At 39.6% G+C, this 21871-nt stretch overlaps 1 protein-coding gene across 1 annotated transcript; it reads left to right on the forward strand.

Annotated features, from left to right (window-relative positions):
- The first annotated feature begins 319 nt into the window (after positions 1-319).
- Positions 320-2801, forward strand: LOC119826419 (microphthalmia-associated transcription factor-like). Its single transcript, XM_038347728.1, has one exon. It carries the CDS (start codon positions 320-322, stop codon positions 1880-1882), a length of 1563 nt encoding a protein of 520 aa, XP_038203656.1. The 3' UTR covers positions 1883-2801.
- Positions 2802-21871: the final 19070 nt, after the last annotated feature.

Consider the following 21871-nt stretch of genomic DNA (forward strand, 5'->3'; position numbering starts at 1 on the left):
GGAACTAGCTCTTGTAGACCAGGCTGGCCTTGAACTCAGAGATCCGCCTGCCTCAGTGAGTGCTAGGTTTTTTCTGTGATTTTTAGTTACATGGTTCCCACACCTACTTTTGTGTGTTTGCTAAGGATTATAACCTATGACTTTCAATTTAAATTTTCTGTTGCCCTCCCGCCCTGGTGTGAGTGTAAACTCACCGCGCCGGGGCGGGCGGCCGGCTAGCGGGCTTAGCGGCTCTGCGCGGGGCAAGTGGCTGGGGGACCCAAGTCCCCCCATCTTCGGCAGGTGTTTCCAAGCAGTGGAAGGCGGGCAAGCGGGAGCCATGCAGTCAGAATCTGGGATCGTGGCGGATTTCGAAGTCGGGGAGGAGTTTCACGAAGAACCCAAAACCTATTACGAACTCAAAAGTCAACCTCTGAAGAGCAGCAGTTCGGCAGAGCATCCTGGGGCCTCCAAGCCTCCTTTAAGCTCCTCCAGTATGACATCACGCATCTTGCTACGCCAGCAACTCATGCGTGAGCAGATGCAGGAGCAGGAGCGCAGGGAACAGCAGCAGAAGCTGCAAGCAGCCCAGTTCATGCAACAGCGAGTACCCGTGAGCCAGACACCAGCCATCAACGTCAGCGTGCCCACCACCCTTCCCTCTGCCACCCAGGTGCCGATGGAAGTCCTCAAGGTGCAGACCCACCTGGAAAACCCCACCAAGTACCACATACAGCAAGCCCAGAGGCACCAGGTAAAGCAGTACCTTTCTACCACGTTAGCAAATAAACATGCCAGCCAAGTCCTGAGCTCACCATGTCCAAACCAGCCTGGCGACCACGCCATGCCACCAGTGCCGGGGAGCAGCGCACCCAACAGCCCCATGGCTATGCTCACTCTTAACTCCAACTGTGAAAAAGAGGCGTTTTATAAGTTTGAAGAGCAGAGCAGGGCAGAGAGTGAGTGCCCAGGTATGAACACGCACTCTCGAGCGTCGTGCATGCAGATGGATGATGTAATCGATGATATCATCAGCCTGGAATCAAGTTATAATGAAGAAATCTTGGGCTTGATGGATCCAGCCTTGCAAATGGCAAATACGTTACCTGTTTCCGGAAATTTGATCGACCTATACAGCAACCAGGGCCTGCCACCCCCGGGCCTCACCATCAGCAACTCTTGCCCAGCCAACCTTCCTAACATAAAAAGGGAGCTCACAGAGTCTGAAGCAAGAGCATTGGCCAAAGAGAGGCAAAAAAAGGACAATCACAACTTGATTGAACGAAGAAGAAGATTTAACATAAATGACCGCATTAAAGAACTAGGTACTTTGATTCCCAAGTCAAATGATCCGGACATGCGGTGGAACAAGGGAACCATTCTAAAGGCCTCCGTGGACTACATCCGAAAGTTGCAGCGAGAGCAGCAACGTGCCAAGGACCTTGAGAACCGGCAGAAGAAGCTGGAACACGCTAACCGGCATCTGCTGCTCCGAGTCCAGGAGCTTGAGATGCAGGCTAGAGCGCACGGACTTTCCCTTATCCCATCTACCGGTCTCTGCTCACCTGATCTGGTGAACCGGATCATCAAGCAAGAACCGGTTCTTGAGAACTGCAGCCAGGAACTTGTGCAGCACCAGACAGACCTGACATGTACAATGACCCTGGATCTCACGGACGGTACCATCACGTTCACCAATAACCTCGGCACCGTGCCTGAGAGCAGCCCGGCCTATAGCATCCCCAGGAAGATGGGCTCCAACTTGGAAGACATCCTGATGGACGATGCCCTCTCGCCTGTTGGTGTCACTGACCCGCTGCTGTCATCAGTGTCCCCAGGAGCTTCTAAAACAAGTAGCCGGAGGAGCAGTATGAGCGCAGAAGAAACAGAGCATGCGTGTTAGCGAGCCCTCCTTGCTCTGCCCCTGCACAAACTGCTTCCTCTTTTCTTCAGTAGACTTCATAATTTACCTGAAGACGTTTTCTTGATAATTTTCCTTTAATATGAATTTTTCGTGCTTTATCAGTAGCCCAGGATATATTTTATTTTTAGAATTTTGTGAGCCAGACTTGTATATTCTATTTTACAACTACAAAGGCCTCCAAAGTATTGTACCATCAGCGTGCAGTATCTGTGAACTGATTTCTCGAAGTGTGAGCTTTCTGAGCAAGGGGACATTTGCTTCAGAGAAGTGTCTGTCCATTTTCATTCAGGGGAAAACTAAGCTTGCTGTGAGCTTTGTCTGTCTGTGACCTCCTTGGAAATTAACATACAAAGTGTAATTACACGAATGTAAAGCAACCAAAAGAAGAGAACGAAGATGATGGATGACGAAGAGAAGAGAAGAGTGGAAAAGACATCCAAGCCTTTCCCACGTTTATGAATACATTGATTCCCTGGTCCCGCCTTAAAGACACAGGGCCCTCCCAGCATCAGTTAGTCTTTGTACTGAAAACTACTTAAAAGAAGAATACATCACATAAAGACAAATATATCAGTAAATTTTCATGAGGATTGTCTGGTTAGAAAATGTGACTTATGCTAAACCAAAACTGAAGGGAGTTATTAGACCGAGGCATGAAACATAGGATCTGACCTTTCTGGCTTTTATTGGGCACAGTTACAGTTTTCCTCATAATAAGTATGATTCAATTTTTCATAAGATGTGTTTTATTTTGAAGCAGAAATGAATGTCTTCTCTGGGTAAAATATTGAGGAGCATGGGAAGTTTGCTTCCTTTTTTTGGTTTTTTTTGTTTTTTGTTTTTTGTTTTTTTTACATTTTTGCTTTTGATAAAGACAACCGAACTGGGCGCATTTCTAATTGGCTTTACTATTTTTTATTTTTAAATTATGTTTTTTTAGGGTTAGGGTTAGGGTTAGGGTTAGGGTTAGGGTTAGGGTTAGGGTTAGGGGTTAGGGGTTAGGGTTAGGGTTAGGGTTAGGGTTAGGGTTAGGGTTAGGGTTAGGGGTTAGGGTTAGGGTTAGGGTTAGGGTTAGGGTTAGGGTTTAGGGTTAGGGTTAGGGTTAGGGTTAGGGTTAGGGTTAGGGGTTAGGGGTTAAGGTTAGGGTTAGGGTTAGGGTTAGGGTTAGGGTTAGGGTTAGGGGGTTAGGGTTAGGGGGTTAGGGTTAGGGTTAGGGTTAGGGTTAGGGTTAGGGTTAGGGTTAGGGTTTAGGGTTAGGGTTAGGGGTTAGGGTTAGGGTTAGGGTTAGGGTTAGGGTTTAGGGTTAGGGTTAGGGTTAGGGTTAGGGTTAGGGTTAGGGTTAGGGTTAGGGTAAAAAAAAACAAAAAAAAAAAAAAAAAAAAAAGAAAATTATGTTTTAGTCTTTTCGATTGTATAGATTCTTTATTACCATCATTTTTTTCAATGTTTGTATTACTTTGTAAGAATATGCATCTTGAAATGGTGAGTCTTCAATATTTTTACAACTCACTGGTGGTTCTCCGCATTCTTTGTACACCCACGAAAGACTACTTTTACGCAAGGTCTTGTGTTCAAAGAGAGCTTTGCAAACATTTTGTATATTCCAGTATCACTTGAAACTGTTTTTGAACACATTTAAGATATAGTATTAATAGGTTAAAAACCAGGCTTTCTAGAAAAAATACTTACATATGCATTTCTAGGAATATGAAAATAACTATATTCTTGAAGACTGATAACCACAGCATTTACTATGCCCACGATGGTCATTTAAATTGGGATTTATTTCAGTAAACTGGCTGGATTCTTCTTAAAGAGGGAAATACTGTATTGGCAAATTACTTGATAACAATGTTTTAACGAAGTGGCAACATTGTAAAGTTAGTTTTTGTGATTTCCTACTTGCGTAGCCCTATGCAATAACTGTAGCGTTACATGTATCCCGTCTATATGTTTTATACAGGTGATATATAGTGTTACACGCCAGGTTATTGAATGGAATTTCTCGGTAGCAGCCTATGATTGAGTAGTGAGTGGCGTAAAGCGTATCCTTCAGAATGAAGTGCCTTAAATATCTCAGCAGTCTCTTCTTGACCAGCACTGACCGAACTGTAAAGAGGAGGTTTCACGATGGTATCTGGAGCAAGGAGAGAAGTAGCACGGTGCCTCTGTAGACATTCTTAGAGCTTCCAATTTCCCTTCACATATTTTTAATATGAAATGTATTTTACTGACAGTGCCAAATTCTTTCATCAGGAAAAGCCTTTTTCAGGAGGGATTTTTTTTTTTTTTTTTAAAAAGTGTTTAAACGTCAAATGTGAATTGGTGATGGGTGATGGGGAGATCCAAGAGGATTGTCAGATGTATGAATGGATGGCTTTGGTGAGAATTGTCAAGTGTGCGGTTCCCATGCATGTTGGGTAAGAAACACTGACGATGCTATTCAGCCTTGTAGCTTTATGACTTAAGGGGGTAGGGAAAATAAGTTCCCGTTCTTTCGACCTCCTTAAGTGCGTGACTCTTTTCCTAGAATAGAAGTGCAAATGTGCATGAACAGATAACTGTACAGTAGTGTTCACCGATACAACCATAGCATTGTTTCCCTCTTCACATTTGTGGTGGGTGGTGGGAGAGGGCTGGACGCGGAAACTGAAGATCGCAATGCTATGATGCTAGTTTTTCTTAGTTGATTCTGACAATATTGTTTTTCTTTTTAAATAATTGAGCAATGTTTCACAAGCTTGAGTAACCCATGGCTGAGTGACTTTGACCAAGGCAGAGTGACTTTCTAGAAAGTTTGTTGGGAGAAAGTATGGCACATTCCACTGCTACCCAGATTTGTAGACCCTGGGCTTGCCATTGCCGGCTTCCTAGCGCCTTTCTAGCTGGAAGAGGCAGGTGAGCAATTCAGAGGCTGCATCATGGGGGTGGTTTTATTTATTTCTTTTGTGCCAGTGAGAATGTGGATTCTTTCAGGGACTGCTCAAGCCAAGCGGCAGTATTTTTGCTCACTGTTTTTAAGGAAAGATCCATGCCACTCCCCCACCCCTGGGTGCAGAATTGTGACTCAGGGTTGTACCTCTGTTTGGAGTGCTCAAAATACCAAAATTATTCACCTTCCTCTGGGTAACATAATGGAAATACCAAACCTTCTGACTTTGCCAAAAAAAGGAAAAAAAGAAAAAAAAGAAAAATAAAAAATGAAAAAGAAAAGAAAAGAAAAAAAAAGCTTCACAACCAATCTGGTCAGACCCAGATCATGACACAGCTCAGTCCGGTTGTTTGTATATGATAAAGCAATAAGAACAAACGAAATACACAGGACATTAAAGATACAAAGCACAAAGGAATGCACTTATTCATATTTTTGAAAAATGCACTGGGGAGAAGTTGATGTTGATAACAGTATGAAAAAGAAGCTGACTTCTTGACAAAGACAACAACTGACTGTCTCTTGCGGACACTTGCTACTGTAACGTCAATAGCAGCCCCCCGCTGTGGGGCGCAGCAATTCTTTCTGTACGGTCCACAGCACTGTATATTATGATTGAGATTAATGTATCCAATGAAATAATTGAACTGTTGTTCTTCATAGCCTCATTAAAGCATTTGGTTTTTCAAAAAAAAAAAAAAATTTCTGTTAACCTTAATACAAATCATATCTCATAACACCTAAGTCAGATAGTAGAATCAAAAAAGAAATGACATCTTCTACTAATTAAAATGAATCTTGTTCCTTTTAAAATAAATGTTCTATAAATTTTCAAAATATTTCTATAGAAATAAAGATGACAAATGAATCTGTATCTTATCTTCTCAAATTTCAAACAACTTCCAAAAGATTTAAAAATGTAATTATTCTATCCATACGCAATGACTAAAAAATATCAATAATCACTATTCCAGAAAAAAAATTGAAACCTGTTTAAAGGAATTATTTACCACGTACTCTATGTGCTTAATTCCAAATCTCTGAGCATTGCTACTTAAAGGGATCTGACAAAGAAAAATAATGGTGTGGCAAACAGTTTCTCCTTTACAGAGTACTGGAGGGGGAAGCATCAGTATCCAGAAAGACAGAAAGCAGGGAATTAATGTCATTATCTGAAGCTGTCTCCATTACTTCTTAAAGCAATGCCTCTGCTAATGTGTACCAGCTAAAGGAGAGGCTTCGAATTTAGCATACCAAAGCAGTCTGCAGACCCTAATTTAGCATCTCTAGGAAAAACACCAATAGGATTCACATGCATTGATTTTTTTTCCACTAGAATCCCATGCAGTTTATTGTTCTTGACTTAATTATCCATAGTTCTATAACTTTAATAAAACCTAACTCAATTAGGGAAGTTTAAATTTATTCCAATTCAGCTTGCAACATTTACAACAAGGAGTTTAATAGCAAAACAAATACTAGGGCAAAAGTTATTCTGCAAGGAAGCCTGGCTGCTTGTTTAAAATTCCAAGGTAATTCAAAAGTCATTTGTAAAGTAAACGACCAAGTAAAATTTGATACCAGTGAAAACATGCAAGTATTATTGCAGGCAAAGAGATTCTTATGAAAATTACTCTGAGAAGAATGGATTAAGTTTATATTTAATACTAACAACATGTTCAAAAGAGCCCCTCCTGATTATAGTTTTGACTGTATTTATCATCCACCCAGTCAGCAGCCACAAATCAGAGTCAAGAACATGGATTCATGACAGGAGCTATGCTGAGACTAGACCCATACAGAAAACTGCCCCTCCTGGCCTCAAGAAACTTCTAGAACATGGACTGATGCTCCCTGTCCCCAGATGCTGCCTGAACCAGATAGTTAACAAAATTCCACACCCAAGGTGTCTTGAATATCAGAAATTGTTTTACTCACAGTATTGAAGGCAATACATCCAAGGTCAGAGTGTCTGTGAACCACCTTCCTTCCGTGAGCTCTTTTCCTGAGACTGTAGATGATGGTCTTCTGGCGCCTGCACATGACCACACTGCATGTGCGAGTGTTGTTATCTCCTCTATGTTTCCTTTCAGAAGCTGTGTGCAACAGGGTCAGGTCAGTAATAATTCAGTACATCTGTCACAATAGCTAAAAGACCATTTTGAATGTATCACCATAATAATGGAAGGATGAAGTGTTTGAAGTGATTATCACCCTGATTACACTGATTGGGCCATTATGCAAGGTAAACATTTATCCCAACATCACATTGTCCTCTATAACTTTGTACAGTTACATTAGTTATAAAAATATGGATGAAAAATGGATGATTGTTGAGTGCTGGACCTTTTACAGGACCATGTGTTTTATGGATGAGTGTTGTACCTTTTACAAGACCATGTGTTTTATAGTGTCAGAGACTCTTATTTGATATCTTAACTCTTGCCTAAAACAGTGCCAGGAACATAGACCCCTGCAGTCCTGTGTATTGAATAAATAAATGAAATATAGATGCACATCTCCCTGACTTCTTCCTGGAGAAATGAGCTGTCTTGCTTGTTGCTGTGCCTGCTGATGGCGTAAATCATAAACAATCCCACACCAGTTTGGAATTATGATTAATAGAATGGTTATTTATTTAAAGGGGAAAAACTTACAGATCACCGTCCCAGACAACAGCCCTCTGTGCAATCAGGAAGGGAGCCTAGTTGTCAGAAGCGGAGCCGGAAGCCAGAGAGCGAGTGGAAGGAAGTGGCCGCATTTTTAAAAAGAGAGACCACGCTCCAATGGGCTGGTATCTCAGCGGCTATTGGCTGAAGGAGCAGAAGGAGCTCCTACAACAGCCTGCTGCTATTTTCTTCTTTCTCATCTTCACCGCAGAACAGTATGTTGAAGACATGTTCCTGTAGACAAAGCTTGAGCCTCAGCATCAGGCAAGCAGAGAAGTGGGGTGAACAGTCATTCAGAGTCACAGCTCTGTGGACAGGCTGAGGGCAGGTGAGAATTTGATCACTGAACTGAAACTGGAGGGCAGAAGTAAAGGGAATTATATTTTTCTTCTGACTAGCTTTTGTAAAATGTGTCTAGAGATAAGATAAATCACTGTGTGCTCTGCAGTCCAAAAACAGTGACATTCACTGTATGTACACACGTTAAAAGTTTGTAATAAAATCCATCACTTTGTTTACTACCCTAAAACATTAATAAAAATGAATAGTATCTAAAACAAATTTTAAATGTTTTACCACAAAAAATGACAAATTTTTGAATATGCTATTTACCGTAATTTGGATACACTTATACATATCCCCTCCCTTACAAGGGATAGAAAACAAGAAAAAATAGTGATAAAGTCACAATAGAAGCTCATTTTTTGTTTTTGCATAAAAGTCTGGGCAGGTAGTTCTGCACCCGTCACATTTTCAGGCATCACTTGGGCTCAGTCTAGCCAATTGCTATAGTCCACATGATCTAAAGAACAGTATCTACATCCAGTTTACCAGTACACGATTCTATGCAGCCAGCATAGCATTGTCTACTGGAGACTGGAATCTAGAAGCTGTCTGTCATCAATCTTATCAACAAGCCCAGCATCAGTAACTCTTACCCTTGCATGATTGTCTCCTCGGAATGTAATCCTGAGAATAGAATCTCTAGCTTCAGCTTTCTTATCAAAACATCTTCACCAATTAATAAATTTTTCACCATAGAACCTCCACCTGGCGATAGATGAAAAAAATGACTGAGCCCCACATTGGAGCACTGGACTGAGCTCCCAAGGTCCTGATGAGGAGCAGAAGGAGAGAGAACATGAGAAAGAAAGTCAGGAACGTGAGGGGTGCGTTCACTCATGGAGACAGTGGGACAGAACTAATGGGAGATCACCAGCTCCAGTTGGAATGGGACTGATGGATCATGCGACCAAACCTGTCTCTCTGAATGTGGCCAAAAATGGGGGCTGACTGAGAAGCAAAGGACAATGGCGCTGGGCTTTGATTCTTCTGCATGGACGGGCTCTGTGGGAGCCTTCTCAGCTTGGTCGATCACCTTCCTGGACCTGGGGGGAGTTGGGAGGACCTTGGTCATAACATAGAGTAGGAAACCCTGATGGCTCCTTGGCCTGGAGAGGGAGGGAGGGGAGGTATGGGTGGAGGGGAGGGGAGAGAAGGGGGAGGAGGAGGGGAGGGAAGGGGGAGGAGGAGGGGAGGAGATGGAAATTTTTAAATATAAAAAATAAACCATGAAAAAAATGAAAAAAGAAAGAAAATTACAAAGCCAAAAATAAATAAGTTTAATCAAAAATTTTAAAAAAAAATAAATTTTTCAAAGAAGTTGTTCTTAAATTTGTTCCCAAACAATCTGAAAACCAAAAAAGAAAGGGAGGAAGGAAGGAAGGAAGGAAGGAAGGAAGGAAGGAAGGAAGGAAGGAAGGAAGGAATAAAAAAGGAAAAAGATCCAGGCCTTTCTGGAATGCACACAACACCTCCCTGCACCACTAGATGTCCATTTCCATCTTTCATCTTACTCAGGCACCAGTCATATGGGATTGAACCTCTTCTATGACCTAGTGTAGTCATAGTCATCTCTTTAAAGCCTTGTCTCCAACCAGGCATGGTAGCTGCTTGCCTTTAATCCCAGCATTTGGGAAAGAGAGGTCTATGTATCTCTGTGGGTCTGAGGTCATCCTAGTCTACACAGTGAGTTCTGACTTCAGGTTATGTAGAAAGACCCTGTCTCAGAAAGTAGGAACCACAGCTTAAGTACCATGATTGGAGAGCTCAGCAAGGAAAAGACATAATTTAGGTCATGTTACCACCTGGTCCCCTCCTCCACAATTCCACACCCACAGTCCTGTAGGAATCTGTTTCCTCACAATTCCATGCCCACTATAAGCCTCTCCGCTCTACCTTATATGCTGCCCTCATTCTTGCCTCATCTCTACCACTCTCTGAAAATAAGATAAAATACGAAGCCCTTAAAATATATTTCCCAAGGGTGAGACCTGCCTAGAAAATAAATAGCTTGATAAACTATCCTATGGAAGCTTTTAAGGTCCACCAGCCAAAGCAAAACAAACCTTTAGCACTAGGGACTCAGAAAAGCATGATAAATCCACTTTTATTAGCTGCTAGTTAAGTCACAAAAAAGATTTTGTATGTATCAAGACCACACCTTTCCCCACAAAGGCTTGTGTTCTTAGTTCAGAGTCAGGAAATATTGTTTCTTATCTACAGAATTTGTGAACATTTAAACATATTACTTTACTTGTTATAGCAAATACAAGTTTTCTATTTTGTTATTATTCTATTTCAGAATGCAGAATCTACAGAAACTTCCCATGCACTCATACTCTCCTGGCAAGAGTACTGATGATAGAACCCTTTGGAAACTAATCTCCTACCACAAAAATTCAAACTTTTACAACTAATGACTGTGACAATTAAGTCCAATGGGATTTTAGCCTAAGTGATGTGGAATGTCCTTCTGTATATGTGTAGCTTTTATTGGATAATGAATAAAGCTGTTTTGGCCAATGGTTTAGCAGAAAAAAAATCCAGTCAGGAAATCCAAACAGAGATATACACAGAGAGTAGGCAGAGTCAGAGAGATGCCATGTAGTTGCCCAAAGAGGCAGATGCCATGTAGCTGTCAAAGAAGCAAGAGGTCACAAACCACAAGGCCCATGGTAAAATACAAAATAATAGAAATGGGTTAGTCTAAGAAGTAAGAGCTAGCTAAAAATATGCCTGAGACCTTGGTCAAACAGTGTTGTAATAATAGAGTTTCTGTGTGGTTATTCAGAACTGGGAAGCTGGGAAACAAACAAGCAAACTTCATTTATACCTGAGTACATTAATCTAAATATGAAAAGCTTTTTTTTTCAGAGATATTTATTGCTGCAGAACAGAGTAACCCTAAAGAGAGAATACATATGTATTAAAGCAGGTGAGAGCATGGATAGAATAACAATAAATATAGTGATATAACACAGTGGAACTGCACCCCCTACCCCTACCCCCACTTGGATAAGGCCATCACTATGTTGAAGCAGAGACATGCAGCAATGATGACCCATGGGAGATCTTCAGGACATTAGAAGAGATTGATGAGGCTCAAAAGCCTTTCAAATGTCATCCTGCAGTCCCCTTCCTCCTGAGATGCAAGCCACTGCTTTATACAGAACGTGAAGGTTTCCTGCGGTTCAGCTTCCTGAGTGCTGCCTGCCATCCTGTAAGTGAACTCGTTGACTCAATAAATTAGACATGGACACAATCTTTTCTTTGGTGTGTTAGTGCCTTTTCAACTTGGGGTGAATAAACATTTCTCTATATCTTTCCAGGAAGAGTTATATAACATTTAATAATGGATCTTGCTTTGCCATCTATTAAGCATTTTACATATATTTCCTGTTTTAGTCAACAGGATAGCATCATGAACAGAATATTTCTAGCACTATTTTACAAACTGGGAATTAAAACTTTGTAAAAAGAGAGAAACTGGTTAAGTTTAAGCTATTATTAAATGTTGTAGTCAATGCAAAACACAACTGCTACCCATAGTGACCATGTCCAACTTCTCAATTCTAAATCACTGTTCATCATTCCTTCTCTCCTGTAAGCAGAGACAGCTCATTCATTTTCTGGTGCCCAGACATGAATAATCACACAGAAACTATGTTAATTACAAAACTGCTTGGCCAATTTCTACTTATGATGTGGGAAGTTCTGTTTATGTGTTGCTTTTATTGGTTAATAAGGAAGCTTCTTTTGGCCAATAGTTTAACAGAATATAGCTAGGCTGGAAGAGATCTATATAGAAAGTAGGCAGAGTCACAAGACACCATGTAGCCCTGCCAGAGACAGATACAAAGGACTGAACTTTACCCAGTAAGCCACAGCCACGTGGCAATACACAGATTAATGGAGATGGGTTAGTTTAGGATATAAGAGTTAACCAGATCCTAGCACTCGGGAGGCAGAGGCAGGCAGATCTCTTGAGTTAGAGACCAGCCTGGTCTACAAGAGCTAGCTCCAGGACAGGCTCTAAAGCTGCAGAGAAACCCTATCTCGAAAAACCAAAAAAAAAAAAAAAAGAGTTAACCAGAAATATGTTTAAGCTATTGGCCAAACAGTATTAGAAATAATATACTTTCAGAGTGATTATTTCAAGTCAGGGCAGCCAGAAACAAATGAGCAGCCTCCTGCAACATACCTAGCTCTAATATCTTAAACTAGCCCATTTCTATTAATCTGTGTATCACTACAAGGTTGTGGCTTACAAGAAAGGTTAGGGCAGTGTCTTTATCCTTTGGCAGCTACATGGCATCTCCTTGATTCTGCCTACTCTCTCTCTATCTCCCACAAGGAAGAATTCTAAGATATGTAAAGTTCATAATAGGATGTTCAGAAATGGCAGTTCTGCTTCCAAAAGACTTTGAATTTAAAAGGTGAGACAGAAGGAAAAACTGTACTCACAGACTGTCATGAGGACTCAGTGACACAGAGGATGAAAACCATGAGGAATAAGAAGTGGCAGAAGATGTTAATGTAATATCTCAGTGATATTACTATCATTAGAAACCAAATGAGAGCTTTTCCTCATTATTATGATCAAGGGATTACTTTTCTAAATAGAGAAAAAGACTAACTGATTTCTTTTTAAGAAAATATAGCAGAATATTTTTATTAGTTTCTTCCATTATAAAGGGGTGCATATATGTATGTCTGGCAGGGGATTACAGTGGGTGGTGATATTCCTGCCTGGGTGGTCTTGGACAGGTTGTTTTAAAACATTATTTACTGTCATCATATTGAAAAGGATGCATCCATGGAACAAGAAAAATTGGGTCTATATTATGGCCACTGATGACTACTGGTTTTATTATAGTCATGATTTGTGTGGGTGCTCAACAGATGTATGGTAGATTCAAGGAGAAATGAATTGCTAGTCCCTAATTGCTGGGACTTTAGTCTTCTGCACTCTACTTCATTTAAAGATCTTGAGACAGTGGCCAGAACTTGAAAGCAGAATCAGGCTGACTAGGTGTCTGCAGGTAGAAGAAACACATAGAGGCTAATAGGAAGGTTTTATAATCCAGAATGTTCTCTTTACTGATCCGCAGCTACCGATGGGTACTCCATCATCACTGAATATTGTTTAGGCTGGTGACACTTAAACATCTTTTGTTCTGAGTCCTTTTATATCTTTAAAAAAACAGCCAAGGACACCAGAGACTTATTACTTATTTGAATTATATCTACATTGATATTGCCATATTAAAATTCAAAATAAAAACATTTAAACTATTGTGAATTGTAGTAGATATTTGTACACTGTGTGAAAATGTACTTTTGTGGCTGGATGCGATTGAATAGTCTGCATCAGTAGTTCTCAGTAGTGGAGTCAAGAAGCCAAATAATGTCCCTTTTGTACAAGTGAGTTTTTGTACAATAACTGTTCTGTTGTTCTCTGATGTCAGCTCAAAGTAACTTGTCCCTGTACACACAGCTACTAGATCACAGAATTGTTATTCACACCCAGATTTCCCGAGGTGCAATGCCTCACAGTCCCGAGAGTATCACCACTTCTTGTGTGATTTTTGTCATGGCTAATTTTGCAAGCACTGTGTAAGATGGAATCACCCGATTATGAGTTGATGACTCGCTTGCCCCACTTTAAAGAGATGCTCAGATGTGAAACACAAAGGCAAGGGAGACAGGCATGTTTTGTACCTGTTAGCTACTAGTTGACTTTTCTTTTGAGGTAGTTTTAGTTCTGCTGTGCTATGGTTCCCTAAAAGTTTGCATAACAGGTCACAGGGCAAATGAAATGATTAGTTGCAGTACTGCTCAACCAGCTATTTTGCATTCAGTAAAAATAATAAATTGAGTCTCTTCTTTTAATGCTAGCTCAGTCACCAGAGAGACCTCAAGTGATCTGGAGCGAATGGAAGAAATATGGGTGGTGGCAAGGACAATTAATTGAACATTTTATAGACCATCAACAGAGTGCAGGGAAAGTGCATTTCTCATTTTTTATCTTCCCATGTTTAATAAAAGTCTGCCTATTATGATGGAATAGGGAAAAAAGAAATAAAATTATCAGTTTTATTTCTACTTCAGAGTTCATCTAGTGTAGAGCTTACAGATCCAAAAAAAAAAAAAAATCCATGGAAAATTGATTGAAGGAGGTAGAAGGGAACTAAGAAGCTACTTCTTCCTGTTTTGCCCATCATGACTTCCTTTTCTCCGGCTACAAAATATAATCTTTGAAGTATAATCAGAAATCAGCAAAGACTGTCTTGAGTTCCTCCAAGTCCTGCTTTGTGATTTATCTCTTCTGTCATTTGGGGAGGAACCTTATTCCATTCTTCCTGATTATTTAGTGCCCCAAATAGACCCCCCCAAAATGTACTTTATTAGCTTTAGTAAAATGTGATCCTCGGTGAAACCACTTATATTTCATAATGAGAGGTTAAAGGAACATAGATTTCAGGATGCAATTTCAGGGATAATCATCATTCATTAGCAGTTGATTTTGAAAATCAAGTCCCTCTGTAACTATTGCCTTTTAATTTAGTCACTGCATTTTTAAACCAAACCATCCACACAGATGTACATATGCATCTTTTCACTGACTTCCTTTTCTGTATACTCACTTTCTGATAAATAATTTCATAAAACGTCCAAGAGAACATATTTACACTCCTTCATAGCTTGTACTAATTGCACCAAAAATGAGCATATCAGCAAGGAAAAAAAGCATAAGATCATGGGATGAGAGTTTTAAATGATAAAGGAAGCTTTCAAGGGCTTTACAGTTAAAGCTTTCAGAAAACCTGAGTACTCATGTAATAACAAATGTAAAAAGAAACAATAGGTGAAGTCAATAACTGTTCTTTTGTTCTCTGATGTCAGATCACAATATTAGAAAGTATAGATTTAAAATTATGTAAATTGTAGTTTCACTGATAATATTCTAGCAGCAAACTTGCGCAAAATGCTTATCATGGAATTAATTTAGGAGAGGCTTAATTTAAACACTCACACTGTACGAGAAGGAAAGATGAGAAGAGACTGGGGTTACAAATGGACTGTTGGCACAAAGTGAATGACTCAAGGTTTCTACCATTTTAATATTATTTTATTCACAAAAGCCAACAACATATTAGCAAACATTTATCCTGAGAAAATAATCAACGTAAGTATCATCATATTCTAGAGTCTGTGTCTTTTTCATTCAGAATACCAGTGTCTACAGATTCTGCGGCTGGGCACGTTATTCAGGTTCATTCAGGTTAAATCCCTGCGCATTTAAGTTATATTCTCCATTAGAGAGTTGGCTCATGGGCTTCCTTTTAACATGTTGAAGATTCATGACCCTAGGTTCAGGAAGGAGTTGAGTGTTTTAGAGCAGCATGGTGCAGGAAGGAGGTGTTCTAGATCAGTCAAGTTCAAGATGGAGGTGTTCTAGATCAGTCAAGTTCAAGATGGAGGTGCTCTGGAAGAGTTTGGACTCTGAGAGCTGAGGAATCAAGATGAAACCTTAGACAAGGTTTAGGGCATGATATTCTAATTGTTTTGTCCCTAATACCGTGAAGGAGGCTGTAGGAGATGTGATGGAAAGTATTTGACTTCTTGTTGCAATAAACCTTTAATAATTCCATGTTTCAGTAATATTTAATAAATGTTCATTCATTTAGTAAAAAACTGGGGGAGACAATAGGAGAAGACCACTCCCTTTTCTCTCTACTAGTCCCGCTATGCATTCAACAGTGACTGTTCTAAACAGAGAAGACATCCAAGAATGCTGAGTAAGGAGCAACATGGTAAAATTGGGCTGTGCTGACTCACTATTTATTTCTTGTTTTGGTCAACTTGATACAATGTAGAGTATCAAACTGGCCTGTGGAAAGTTTGAGTGTGATTTTCTTAATTAATAATTGATGTGAACTGACCAGTCCTCCATGCATTGGTGTTATATCAGGCTAAGAACAAGCCAATAAACAGCAGTCTTTTGCGGTCTCTGCCTCGGTGTCCTGGCTCTCCTCAGTGATGGACTTTAATAGGGGTGCATAAGCCAAATAAAGCCTTACCTTTCCAAGTTGCACAGCAATAGAAACTTAACTACAACAAGGGTGAGGACTCCAGACAAGAAGCTCCATGAGAAGGATAAACCTGTCCTTGAAAACCAGATCTCTTGTCTCCAAGTGTTCACTAAGGTCAAGTTACAGAAGAAGTTTAGGGTGAACAGAACAGGAAGAAGGAGAGGTGGAAGGGGAAGACTAGAGATGTAATATAGACTTTATCACATTTATGTATAAATATATTGACAGCATTAAATTTTTACATACTGAAAAATTGATTTTCTATGCAAATACTTGACAAGAGAATTTTTTAAGTGTAATGAATGACCATAAAATTGAAATGCATTATTTTATAAATTAACTTAAAAATTAATAGTAGACTCCACCTGCAAGATGTGTTGGGGCAATGGAGGCATAGAAATTGTGGGAGTGGCCAACCTATGACTGGTCTTATTTGAAGCCCATGCCATGATAGGGAACCCATGCCTCACACTGCCTGGATAACAAGGAGTTGGAGGCTGTATAGCCCAGAGACCTATGATAAAAACATCAATAAAATTATTTCTAATGATATTTTGATATACGCATATTTTACTACCTAACCCAGTCTTCATCAGAGAGGCTTCCATTGGCAGTCGATGGTAGCAAATGTAGAGACCCACAGGCACTAGGTAGAGCGGGGGCCCAAATTGAACATCTCCATCAGGTCTCTCCCCTGGAAGCTCAGAGAACCCAGTGGAAGAGGGGACAAAGAACTGTAAGAGCGGAAGGAGTCAGGACACCATAAAAACACTGCCCACAGAATTAACAAAGAAGCTCAAAGGGGCTCACAGAGATTGAAGTGGCAAGCACAGGGCCTGCATGGGTTTGCACTAGGTCCTTTGCATATGTCTTATGGTTGTTAGCTTTGTGTTTTGTGGGACTCCTAAGAGTCTCTCTGACTCTTTCACTTGCTCGTGGAACCATTTTCCTCTAGCTGGATTTCACGTCAAGTCTTAATATGAGGTTTTGTGACTAGTCTTACTGTAACTTGTTATGCCATATTTGGCTGCTATCCCTGGGAGGCCTGATCGTTTCCAAAAGGAAATAAAGGAGGAAAAGATCTGGGGAGAGAGGAGGTAGGAGAGGGACTATGACCGGTGGAGGGAGGAGAAACTGTGATCAAGATATACTGAAAACAATAAAAGAAAATAGAGAAAAGAAAGCAAGCAATAAAAAATCAAAAAAATAAGAAAAAAATCTACTCTTTCTCTTACCACAAAAGTGTGTATATATACTTGAGATGCATTCAAGGGGTAAAGAGTCATGGCTTGTAGAGCACACTGGTCCAAAAGAGGAGATTTCTTAGCTGTGTAATGGCTCAAGAAGTCTGTAGAGACACGCAAAATTGTATGTTCCCCCATTTTTTCTTTTCTTTCTTTAACGAGTTCTTAACATTATATGTCATGTATTATTTTAAGGCTTGAGCCCATACATATTCAAAATTTGACTTTTATAAATCAATTTTAGTTCCTGGAGAAGTTGTACAAACTCAAATTTGTATTTTTAAAATGTAAGGTGTAAGTTTATCTTATATTGCTTTCACCCTCTTGTCAATAATTAAGTAGTAAAACACTTATTCTACTTATTTCTGAGTCATATTTCATTTCTTTCTCAGTTTAATAACTTTATAAGTCATTTTCAAGTAGAAAGGCGCAATGCTAAAAATAGCAAAGCTGAATTCCTGCACAGCAAGTGGAGATGTTTGGGGTGATGAAGACAATTGGTAATTATTTGACTCTACCACCATGGCTCCTTCAGAAGAACACAGAATCAAACATAATGGTAATAACTTTAGCCCAATCACAATTTTCAAATTATATATAAGTAAATTGAAGATCATTCAAATATCCTTGGGTGCTCTCTATAGTGTTGTTTTTATTACTAAGCAAAGTTCAATGAGCCCCATCACATGAAAACTCAGCTACCTTATAGCACCCCTTTAAAATCTAATATCAAGGGAATGATGACTACTGGGTAGGTTAGTGAAGAGCTAGGAATTGAAAGGTGTAAGTTAGAATAATATAATAAAAACTTCAATCAAGCAAATCATTAAAGCAGTTTAATGTCCTCCCAAGTCAGCTTCTCTAATGAAAAGTCTGTGTATCTGGAGACAGAGGGTGAAGAACGCTGCTGGACCATGAGCAGTTCTGTAGCCCATTATACTCTATGTTGAGCAACAATGTCTACTAACACATGCACATTTGAAAGTTCTTAGCAATTATAACTGAAGAAAAATATATCTCTAATCTATCTGAATCCATCTATAAGGAAGAATCCTGTTGTCTGGGAAAGTCGATGAGGGAATGGGTAAATGTGAATGGAGGGAACAAGTTGCCTCTGCCCAATGAATTATATACACATGCAGCAGCAGTAAGCTGAGAAACTGAGGAACCAGGAACCAGGGATGCAAGTGATTGGATTCTAGGTCATTTCAGTGTGTTCAGTCAAGTATTAGAGATAGTAAATGTGGCAGGAAAAAAAAAAACATTTTAAATACACTACAACTGTTCATCTATAAAACATAATCCTATGAATGGTGACTATGAAGGATGGTTCTACTGCAGAGATTTTTCCTTATGGCTTTAGAAGTCAGTGATGAGAGGCTTATAATTCATTGCTCCAGTACATTATTCTTTTTGTGAATGAAACAAAAAAATGGCAAGGTACCTGCCTCTTTTATATCCTTGATAATAGAGTAATTCATAAAGTTAGTGTATCAAGCAGACATTCATTTGAGGCTGAGCGCTTAACCACAGCTCTGCAAAATTATAAATCTATTTACTGTAAAACACATGGTACAGTGACAAAGAAATTCAGTTGTAGGCATTACCAAATGTTTGAGTGATATTGTTGCTAAAACTAAGAATCATATTTCTGGGAAAATGTCCATTGACAATAACTTTATGGAAAGAGTAAAGAGCCAGAGTTGAGATAAACCTTTAGTTCACACATGAAAAGGTGATTTCCTGTCTCAATAAAGTGAGAACAGTGTAGAAATCTCCATTAGCATTAGCTTAAATTCTTTTCACTATATCACTTTGTGGAGGAATTTTTGGCAGCTCTCTTCTGTGACTGAAAGCTAACCTGTGTTATTATTTGTATGTATGCTGTTATGGGAGCCTGGGTTAATAGAAAAAATAAATTGTCTCAGTGCTGAATTTAAAACATGGCTTTGCCTCTTGGGATTCAGACTAACAATCTCAGTGTGATCGACTAATCAAAGAGTACATACAGGCTGTAGTCAACTATCAGGGCCAGGTAAAATAGTGTTTACTTTAAAGGAAAATAAAAAAAACTGTTGTTTTATATTAAAACATATATGGACATATACTAGGGTGAAGTTAAACAAATAGGTTTATTTCAGAATAAAATCCTGTGTGTTGCAAATAGCTCCTTGTTAGGGGTGGGACCCATGTCCTCTTCCCCCTCAAGGTTCTGGGACCCCATCTGGCTTGAACCTGTTGGTTCTTGTACATGCTATAAGAAAATGCTGTCGAGGAATATTACACTGGTGTTCAATTAGTCAGTCAAGCCTGTGGACACAACCTTCCACACATTTAATGATCAAATACAGGGGATGATATAAAAATCAAAAAGACAGGTTTTTGTGACTTTGACAGCTGTGGGAACTGTGCTAGCACAGTGGGTAATGGTGCCTGTGGACCATGGTGTATCACACTAACTTCAAAGGAAGGAACATGCCCTGTAGAGACTGGCAAGCTATTCCACAAAGAGCAATGCATGGAATAAGGGTAGGAATAAAGACACAGAGTGATGTCCTAAGAGTGGTCAAATAAAGAGTCCAAGTTTTCCCGCATGAATGATGAGCCAGTTTAAAGGAGGCAGCAAAGACACACTGTAGACCTACAGTACAGAGCAGGCTCTGATGCAGCACACAGACTACCTGTCTTCTGAAATTGTTGACTTCATGTCATGGATATTTTAATTAGGGAAACTGGAAATTATCTTTTTTAAAAAGGATATCCTGGGGCTGGAGAGATGGCTCAGAGGTTAAGAGCACTGACTGCTCTTCTAAAGGTCCTAAGTTCAATTCCCAGCAACCACATGGTAGCTCACAACCACCTATAATGAAATCTGATGTCCTCTTCTGACAGAAGAAAGGAACACCCCAGTTTAATTTTCTCCAAGGGAGTCTCATTGGAAAAACAAACTCCTCTTATGGTAGGCTCTATGACCAGCAGGAGAGGATACAGAAAACACACTCAACAGCATTGCTGGAGGTTCCTTGTTTCATGATGTTGTCAGAGCTTTTCATTTATTTATTTTATCGTATTTTTAATTTTTATTTTATATTATTTTATTAATATATTTTTTATCCTATAGGTCATTTGCATATATAGCATGGCTTCCTGAGTTGCAAACAAGTGAGTCTCTTGTTTGTCTCTAAATCTTGTTTCTTTTCTTGGGCTTGTTTCCTTCTGTTTGCTTGTTTTGTTCTCTCTCAATGTGTTATTTTTGTTGTATCTTAGTATATTTTATTTTAGTTTATTATTATTCCTTAGGAACCTGTTTTTTTCCTAATGAAAGACAGAAAGCAGGTGGATCCAGAAGGGAAAAAAAGATTGGAAGGCATTAGGGGGAGTATAGGAAGGGAAAACCATAGTAATATAATAAGGATATATTATATGAGAAAAATTATTTTTCAATAAGAGGAAAAGACAGGAGAGAGGAGGGGAAGCAGGAAAAAGGGAGAAAGAAAGGAAGAAATAGATACCCCTAGAAGCAGTCTGGATCTTGCTGTGACATGGGACTCAGACAAGAAAAATTGCAAACACAGTGAATGGAAAAACTAAGAAGCTATGTGAAAGTCATGAACAGTAACCAAGTAATATCCACAAAATTTCTAAAACCTGGGACACAAAAGGAAATAAAAACTAAATGAATGCCAAAATACACTAAGATGCAAACAGGAAATGAGACAAAAATATTGCCTTGCTTTTCCTTTTTTTCGTTTCTTTTTTTCTTTTCCTTCCTTCCTTCCTTCCTTCCTTCCTTCCTTCCTTCCTTTCTTTCTTTCTTTCTTGGCTTTTCAATACTGGGTTGTAGCTTTGGGGCCTATTCTGGAACTAGCTCTTATAGACCAGGCTTGGCATTGAACTCACAAAGATCTGCCTACCTCTGTCTCCCGAGTAATGGGATTAAAGGCGTGCACCAACACCACCTGGCTACACAGCTTTTTCTTTTCTTTTTTCTTTTAACTAAACACATCATTTACTCAGGGAGTTTACAAAAATACCTAGATTAAAGAATAAAAGTAGAAGTGAGTTTGAAACAAAAGGAAAAACAATACAATAAAATCAACAAATGTATTTTTAAATAATAGTATTAGGAAACCTCTATAAAACCTTATGAGCACTAGAAGGAAGATAGAAGTATATAGGCAATTGTCGAAAGGACAATGGCGCTGGGCTCTGATTCTTCTGCATGGACGGGCTCTGTGGGAGCCTTCTCAGCTTGGTCGATCACCTTCCTGGACCTGGGGGGAGTTGGGAGGACCTTGGTCTTAACATAGAGTAGGGAACCCTCATGGCTCCTTGCCTGGAGAGGGAGGGGGGGGAGGTATGGGTGGAGGGGAGGGGAGAGAAGGGGGAGGAGGAGGGGAGGAGATGGAAATTTTTAAATATAAAAAAATAAACCATGAAAAAAAAAGAAATATATAGGCAAATAAGAAAAATCATGACAAAAAATGTCAGGTAGCAAAGTAAGGAAAATACCCACAATTTTGTTAAATGCAAAAATGTATGTTAAAATATTTGAACAGAGGGGGCTTAGCAGGTTAAGAACTCAAACCTGAGGACATGAGCTCTAATCCTAGAACCCAGCACTGGCCGTGGCAGAGGCACTTGTGACCCCAGTGCTGAAGGTGGAAGCTGACCACTATGTGAAA

The sequence above is a fragment of the Arvicola amphibius genome, chromosome 11, assembly GCF_903992535.2.
Source record: "Arvicola amphibius chromosome 11, mArvAmp1.2, whole genome shotgun sequence".
NCBI classification, from domain to species: Eukaryota; Metazoa; Chordata; class Mammalia; order Rodentia; family Cricetidae; genus Arvicola; species Arvicola amphibius.